Source organism: Ziziphus jujuba, chromosome 3, assembly GCF_031755915.1.
Source record: "Ziziphus jujuba cultivar Dongzao chromosome 3, ASM3175591v1".
NCBI lineage: Eukaryota > Viridiplantae > Streptophyta > Magnoliopsida > Rosales > Rhamnaceae > Ziziphus > Ziziphus jujuba.
The window spans coordinates 1,474,685-1,483,384 of record NC_083381.1 but is presented as its reverse complement, the minus strand read 5'-3'; the positions used below and the strand labels follow the sequence as shown (position 1 = coordinate 1,483,384).

The 8,700-nt window shown below is 32.1% G+C and overlaps 1 protein-coding gene across 3 annotated transcripts; it reads right to left on the bottom strand.

Moving 5' to 3' along the window:
* Positions 1–620: 620 nt before the first annotated feature.
* Positions 621–7,480, bottom strand: LOC107421899 (E3 ubiquitin ligase BIG BROTHER-related). Of its 3 annotated transcripts, none has more exons than XR_007242096.2 (7): positions 7,023–7,480; positions 5,976–6,327; positions 5,857–5,897; positions 4,237–4,278; positions 4,034–4,155; positions 3,852–3,980; positions 621–832 (listed from the first exon to the last, which is right to left on the bottom strand). XR_007242096.2 is itself a non-coding variant. In XM_048477488.2 (7 exons), the coding sequence occupies exons 1-7, from the start codon at positions 7,296–7,298 to the stop codon at positions 785–787; spliced, it is 990 nt and encodes a 329-aa protein (XP_048333445.2). In that variant the 5' UTR covers positions 7,299–7,479; the 3' UTR covers positions 621–784. The 3 variants fall into 3 exon arrangements, 2 of the variants coding, with proteins under 2 accessions (XP_048333445.2, XP_060671638.1); XM_048477488.2 differs by having other exon boundaries at positions 3,852–3,960; positions 7,023–7,479; XM_060815655.1 differs by lacking the exons at positions 621–832; positions 3,852–3,980 and adding an exon at positions 2,264–2,697.
* Between the last annotated feature and the right edge of the window lie 1,220 nt (positions 7,481–8,700).

The following is an 8,700-nucleotide window of genomic DNA, read 5'->3' as shown; positions in this document are numbered from 1 at the left end:
TGACGATAATGCCAATTACCAATCTTAAGACACAAACACTGTTGACAAAATGGATAATTCCAATGGTAGAGCATCTCTACTTGTGCCTACAAACGCAAGAGTTCGAATGAATCATGGGAAAAGGAGATTTTGGATAGCTTGTACATTAGGTGAATTATTCCCAAAAAAAAAAAAAAAAAAAAAAAAAAAAAAAACACAAACACTGTTCTATGTCTATGTTATATATTTGTACATGAGTTCTAAATAAATCACACATTTACCAATATTATACTCTCAAGTCGAAACAAGTATCATGAATCCACGCCAGCTATTAACAAATTTTATCGAAATAGATATTATAAGATGTAGATTACCGTACCGATAGCCCTGTAAATAGCAATAAAACCTCCAGGAAATTGCAAAAACTTTTGTCTTAGGTTCAAAACTCAGATTAAGGTGGAAAGGACTTGAAGGCGGCTAATTTATACCTCGTAGCCCAAAAATTGACAACACAGAAAAAATTTTACTGCCCACTACTTCAATTGGTTGGAGTTTACCATTGCACTCCAGAACACTGACAAAAATATGCATAGAATCATCAGGCTACCGTCTTTGGCGTTGTAAAAAATGAAAGACCATAATAAAATCAACATTAATCTAATTTGAACAGTTGGATTTTACATCTGAGTCGTTTCGCCACTGGTATATAACGAAATATGCATAATAGAACAGGGTAGGAACCCTGCGGTTTACCAACTTACACGAATGTCTAAAAACTTACGGGACGATGGCCAAATAAATATTATTAGCTGTTTCCAGATGTAGAGACCTCGGTGCTGCAAACAGGACAGACCTGCACTCAAAGAGTAAATTATAGTGTAATTAAACTTATCCATCTCTCAAACCCTTTCCTGCTGAAAAGCAAACGGTAAAGCAATAGAATTGAGCTAAACATGAAGAATCATATGCATGTTCTAAAAAGAAAGAAAATTCCAATTTTGTAAAACAAGCACAGTATAAAGCTATCCACCGAAAAGGGAGTTCAGTTTTCATGATAAAGGTAAAGCAAAATAAAGGAGGAACCAATTAAGAAAATAAGTATGGAGGAAAAGATGCTTGCATTTCAACTTTCCTTCGAGTTAGATTCACCAAAGCACATAATCTACGGACAAAAATAAGTCCTATGACCAAAACAAACAAGGTCATCTCAACTGGTTTTTAAAATCCAGGAAGGCCATAAATTATAAAAACAGAAGCAATCCTTCAAAATCTCTCTAGTGAACTATAAAATAACTCCAAGAACAAAAGATGCAACTACAGCATGATACAATCTAAAAGACTACAGACATGAGAGCATAGATGAGTAAACATCTTAAGCGACCGAATAATGTAGTTGATAATCAGTCAAATGACACCGTATTATATATATTCAGTGTCTTGATGCATCCTTTAGCATATAACTCATATTTAATAAGTTATGATTCAAAGCCAAAAAAATAATTTAATCCAATTTTTTCAGAGGTTTGCCTCACAATGTTAAATACACACATTGGAGAAATGCATTCATCAAAGTAGTCTCAATAGATTTCTCTGGGCTTTGTTTATGGGCAGGAAGAACAAAAAATTGTGAAAATATCTCTTTCTCCCTTTCACAATTTATCTATAAACCATAAGACCTACATGCCTCATCTTTATAATCTCCAGCTAGTTCTAAACTTCATGCAGATACACCAAAAATCATAAATTTTAGCCATACTTCAATTTAACATATTCAAACTAGTATACCAGTCATATTATCCATAACTTTTGGTGTTTACTTAATAAAAATACACATAAATTCTTCTTTTTTATTGGGAAAAAAATATGTACACACACAACTTTGTAATATCAGAAACTACAAAACGAAGCAACAGGAAAATGTAATATTATACATGTAACAGAATTGACTTTGCTTTTTCTTTTGTTCATTTTGGACACAAACTTATCAATCATCATAATTAAGTTCATTTAAAGTGATGGACTATGGCGCTGCTTTTTGTTGTTGTTGTTTTTCTTTTTTTTAATTATTATTATTTTTTTTTTTTTAACCTTAATAGCATCTCTCTCTTTTTTCTTCATTTTTGGATTTTAGGATATTCAAATGAAGATCTGGCACATTGAGCGGGATGCCCAGTCCATTAACTTGGGAAGAGAATTTTCTTGTTTCTGCTTAAAGATTGAATGGATCGAGGTAATTAAAAACGGTAGAAGATATCCTATCTACATATTTAGTCCAAAAAATCAGTTATTGGAAAAAACCTCCTAAACAACCAAGGAAACTTATTAGTTACAATATTTCAACTTTCTTTACATGTCTAGCTACCTAAAATAAATTTGCGGCTAATATAAATAATTAAACATAGAGTCAATCCCTACCAATTGAATCATTAAACTTGAGTAACAAGACCTGAGGGGCACAAGATCCATCAGAAGTCTTGCAGACCCATTGGTAAAGCAGCTGATACCAAAACCAAACCTACAGCTCTATTGGGACATAGCAAGCTCCAAAATGACCAGATCTAACAACTTTCTTTCCTGAGTATAAGATATTTGCTTCAGAAAAGTATGCAAATCAATTGAGCATGAGCTTGCCATAACATGTGGCTTTCACATTTTCAAGCACATACCCTTTCTCTTCAGTCTCGTCTAACAACTCAGATAATGCAAGGACACTAATAGCTTTAGATGTAAAAGAAAAAATGAAGAAAATAATGTATAAGGACTTTCAACCACAACTGCAATATAAGGGACCAAAACTCACAAAAAATAAATGAATAAGGAAATTAATGGGCTATAAATTTCAAAGCTAAGAGGAATACGTTTACCCAACTGATGATTTGGTTTCTACCCCCAAATCTATCAACTCTAGAGGGCAAAAGAGCTTATGGCACTAGATATATGGAAGTAACATGAAGAATTTTATGAAATTAGAGCACAATGTAGAGCCTTAAACTATAATAAAACCAAAAAATATTTAATTATAAAAAAAAATAAAAAACTGAAAGAATAAAGCACAAAGGTATCTGTTTAGCTTTCTAAGTTGAGAATAATAAGTTTGATTTCACAGTTTCAGAAATATGTTTTTGATTTAGCAAACTTAAATCAATAAACTCCATAACTATGTGCAAATTTTCACGGTACTCATAAAAAACTATTGAGTTTCAACAACTTGGAGAAAGTATACATGTTTTTTAAAAAAACGTAAAATTAGCTTAGAAACCAATATGAAAATATTATAATAACACAGTATAGATGACTATAACCACAAACATTTCTAACCAAAAAAATTAGCATTTTTCAATATTTATCATATAATAATGAAAATGCATAATAAAAAATATATATTATAATAATAGTATCTTTCAACAAATATCTTAATAATTGTGCGATTAGCAAAGAATTATACACACCTGTGTCTTACACAGAATTTCTTTCTCACAATAAAATTATAAGTTGATATTTTAAAATGTTTGAGTAAGACTAAAACAAAACTTCTTGTTTCGAGAATCGTTGAATAAATTATCTTTTCTTTATTTTTAGTTTTTTCGTCAATTACATTTATGGACTGCAATTTTCATAATAAATCCTGTGCATCATAGTGTTACTTGCACATTTCTGTAAAACCCATTAGTCTTCAATTCCTACCTCAAATCAATCTATACATTGCAGATCTCAATCAAAATCAAATAAAATATAGGGTCTAAAATAGAACACCTTGTGTAATTAACCTACTTTAACAATTAAATAGCAGATTAAACTAAAAGAGTAGTGAAGAGTTAAAAACCATTAAACCATTGCCAGGAAATAAAAAGCTCAAAATCTCATGAATGTACCTTGTTTATTTTCAACCAGTTATTTATGCACTCAACATGATACGAATGTTTGCAAGAGAGCAGTGTCAAGGTCTCACCATCCTCGTAGTCCAACCGACATATGACACACCTAAATTGAAACCAAATAAACTGATTATAAGATGAATGCCATGGATGCCAAGAACTATTATATGTATACTTACGAATCATTGCTTCCAATCTGACTGCTTCCTGTCTTGTAGTTTACCGAAGGCAATGATGCAATTGAATCAGCTGAAAGACCTCTGCTCTCGGTTCCAACTACTTCACCCAATGCAAGCAACTCCTATAATAGTTGAAGAACTTCTTTAGCAATAAAACAGAAAACAGAAAACAGAAAGTCCACTAAAAGGTGTAAACACCTTACCTCATATGAAAGTTCGTCTGGATCAACTTCCTCCCAAGTTTCCTGGACAATGCAATAATGAGATACAAAAGCAAACAAACACACACACACACAAAAAATAACTGCTGGTATGCTCTAAAATGTTGCAGAGTACAAACCAGATTCACTGTATGAGCATACATATTAATTTAAGAAACATGGGCAAGAGAACACAAAAAGAACACTTTTTGACATGGTTTGGAAAAGTCCAAACAACAGCTCGTCATTAAATTTTTTTTTTTTTTTTTTGGGTGGAAGGACAGCTCTTAAAATTCAGTATCTTGCTGGGAGGTACTCCACAATGCACCCAGTGCCACTAGAATATACTACACTACTTCCAGAAGCGATGTAGGGCAAAGAGGCTAGGGAAGATATACATCAAATTTGAAACATTGGGTGGACTAAGGTAAGAAAAGATATAAAAAACGAACAAGATTGAAAACAGTACTATGACTTCATATGATGAATTTACAGTGAAAAAGGTATGGACCCCCTTTATCATCTTGAGAGATACATTCTTATCTCATTTTTGGCATCATTCCAATAGTTAGCTACATCATGTTTAAGTCTAATTCCAACTGAAAAGAAAAATCATGTTTAACTCATTTAAGATCTAAAGTTAGTTGGAGCAGCCCGCAAAATTTGGTGAATCATACACAGCTACCAATAACTTTATTTTATCAAGTTGTCTGGTGAGAAATGACCTATCAGCACATGTTATATAAATGAGCCAAGAGGTGCTCTAGCAGACCTAGAATATCAAATGAAATTAGAATATGGATCTATGCTGCTTTTCTCAGATACCTTGAACAGATCTTCAAGGTGACTGCACTCACAGTTTTGTACTCAAGCCGTAAATGCCTTGTATTTTTGTTTTTTTTTTTTTTTTTGTGTTTTTTTCTCTTAGTTTATTCAAGGGAAGGGGAGAAAAGGAAACAATAAAAAGAAAGCAAGATAAAATAAAAAATGGAAAATAAAACAACAAATTGCAAACCAAAAGGGAGGTTTCTTCTAATATCCACACTTCTAGGCATGTATATCCTAGCAAAGAGTCCTATGGTAATATCACCCCTCTAGGCAATATTTGAAAACTTAACTCTCAACAGTTGATTACTCGAAGACTGGCCACTGCTAACTTCTAAAATTTGAAGGAATTAACAAGTATCATTATTTCTGATCAGAGATCCATGTAATTTTAGTTAGAACCCGCCAGGGGAGCCCCGGGGGGGTGGTAATCATGTGTAACTTTTCCTCTTCACCAATTCATCCAAGCCAAACTCAAAATACCCAAAAATGAAGTTTAAGGGACATATTATACCTATTTTACATTGACTTCCAAACACTTAAAACTGTACCATGTTTAAACTGATATTCATCAAAACTCCTCTTAGCAACTGCTACAGTTAAATCAGGATATGAATTATATCAAAAAAGTTAAAAAAGGATTCTACTTTAAAGATGCTAAACAATCTGGCAACATAACCAGGACTAAAAATAGTTTGAGATGTGTGTATATCTGGGTGGGTCTGGGTCCACGAATTTCCTGAGAGATGGGCTTAAAAAGAATTAGCAGATCCTGTTAAAAGCTAACGCAGACGTTACCTGGGAGTTAACACCATGGTCGTCTGCATCCTCAACTTCACCTAAAACACAAAACCCCATAACTAAACCATTTCAAATGAAAAGATTTTGAAAAATGAGAGAAGTACGAAAATAATCACCATCATTTAGATCAGCAAGAGCCAGTAATCTAGCAGCCATTTCTCTATCTTCAGCATCCTGTAGGGCTCTTGCATAGGCCTCGTCACTTGAAAAACCAGCAGGGTCAAGTTCAACATTGGGGTTATCATCTTCTACATCATCATCATCATGAGCATGCATATCAAATGCATCTGCATCATTCTCAACATCAGTTCCATCAAATTCCTCGTCGTCATCATCATCATCATCCACGTCAGTGTCATCATGAAAATCATTGAAATCATCCTCATCATCATGTAAATAACTTCCAGCTTCCCAACTTCCATAATCACTCCCTTCATTGTTCATTCTCAGCATCATATATGCCCTTTCCTACTCAGTAATCAATAACATCAATTGGACAACGTGAAAAACAAGATAAAATCAAAAAGTATTGGAATTTATTTTTTAAAAAGTCAGCAAGTATATTGGATCGTCACAAGACAAATCCCTAATCTTATTTCTCATTTCTCAACAAGACAATGATAAACATACACAGTCTCACAAACACAAAACGAAGATGACAAGTTATGGGAAAAATAAATACATCTAAGCTGAATGACAATAAGATTAAGTCGAGAATGTATTTGATGATTGAGTTGTCACAATACTTAGAAAATAGATACAACTAAAAAAATTCAAATATGCCATCAAGCAGAAGGAACCCACAAACAAATTCGAAATAAACGATCAATGTCATTATTACTAAGATTGACCAGCCAAAAAAAGAGCACCTTATTATAAATATCAGGGTACATTTCAGTAGTCCACATTTAGGCCAGAATTTTATTAATTCCCTAAACTAAAAGTAGAGACTAACAATTGGAAAACGCTCGCAAAACCGAAAACCCAAAGTCAGGGCATCTTCAATTTAGACGAATTTTCTCGGCAACCAAACATGCAACAAGGCACAAGCGAAAAAAACAAGAGCAACCCACTTCAGGGAAACAAATAAAAAGCCAGTAGCAAGCCACATTAACCCTAAAATGAAAAACAAAAATTGAAGGCGAAAGGAAGAAGATTGGGACCTGCTCTTGGAGGGTTCGAGCTAGGGCGAGGTCGGCATCCACCTGGTTGAGATTAGTGAAGGGAGTTCTAGATGACTGACGAGCAACAGAACCAGCACAATCAGGAGGAGGAGGAGGCTGGGCAGAATCCAAAGACCCAGCAATCGATTCTTGCTGGAGTTCATCGGGACGATTGTGATCAGGGCTCTGGACCTGTTCATCGGTTGCGTTGTTGTTTGTGTTGGGATAGGCTTTGGCTCCACCGCCAGAGCCCAACTTGGCGTTGTGGTTTTCCATGGCTGAAAGTGAAAGAGAAAGAGAGAGAAATTGGAGGAATATCGAATTTGAGAGATCAATGGAATCGAAGTATATTTGAAGAATCTGAGAGATACTATTTGCAGAGAAGAGTTTTTATACAAGGAAGTTGTGGGGTGGTGATGTTGTAAACCCGATTCGATTGGAACTCAAAATTTTGGATTTGGTACTTTCCTTTGTACAATATATTTTTTTTTTTTAAGATTGGAGGTTTTTGTACCCTTTTTTTTTTTTTAATTTTACAATTAAAGAAAAGGGTAAAAAATGTTTTTAAGAGACATTTTATTTATTTATTTTTCTTTTTTTTTTTAGTGGAAAATTTTAGAAACAAATATTATAATATATATATATATATAATGAACATCCAAAAATATGTATATAGATAAAATGTAACAAAAAATTTATTTTAATATATATATATATATATATATATATCTCATGTTGATATATGATTTCATGAAACAAAACTTTGCTGTCAAAAGTTGTTTTGGAAAACGTCATTGAATATTATCCCTAACCTTACGGTGTTCTTTTTTTTTTTTTTTTTTTTTTTTGTAAGAAACATCTTACGGGTTCTTTTTTCTTCCTTTTTTTATCTATGAAATTTTAAGGTTTTTCTTCTTTTTTGATGAAAGTTTGAAGGAATTAATGGTGAAAAATAAAAACAAAACAAAAGAGAATACTGATTATCATTATTTGACTAAATATAAATTTAGAGAAAAATAATAACAATAATATTCCATCTTTTAAAATGATACTTTTATATTTATTTTCCCACATAAATAAGTTTGTTTTACTTTTAGTCCATACAGTTTTGTATTTTGTAAATGAGTTAATTTCATAAGTACCCTCTAAAGTATAAAAGTATGAGTTATCATAAAAACATTTATACGTTCATAATAATTACCTACATCTACCTTGAGTGTGAACAATGAAAAAGCAATGAAAGATGATACCTTTTGAAATCATGAAGCATGGATTTGAATGACATTTTTTAAAACTAAAGGGATTCAAGGCACAAAATTTTACAGAAATTAATTATATCAACCATTTTTCAATCAAAAAAAATACCATGGCTTGCATAAATAATTTTTGTAAATTGCACATGTATAAATGTTTGAAAATGTGCAAATTTTCAATTAAAAAATTCTTAATTTTGCTAAATCAAGTTTACCTTTTGCTTATGTTTTTCACATTTCTGTATCTAATGATAGAGTGGAGCAAATATTTGGAACTTACTTTCTCAATAAAAATAAAAAATAAAAAATAAAAAAACAAAAACTCTTTATGTAATATATAACAATAAGGTATGACAATCCACTAATAATTAAACATTTAACAATTATTTTATAGAATTTATATATTTTATTTTAATATTATTTAT

Coding starts and splice junctions, on each gene's coding strand:
- LOC107421899 (XM_048477488.2), bottom strand. CDS start 7,298: ATGGAAAACCACAACGCCAAGTTGGGCTCTGGCGGTGGAGCCAAAGCC. Junction 4,279..5,856: donor ACCATGGTGTTAACTCCCAG/GTAACGTCTGCG, acceptor TGCATTGTCCAG/GAAACTTGGGAGGAAGTTGA. Junction 4,156..4,236: donor CAGACGAACTTTCATATGAG/GTAAGGTGTTTA, acceptor CAACTATTATAG/GAGTTGCTTGCATTGGGTGA.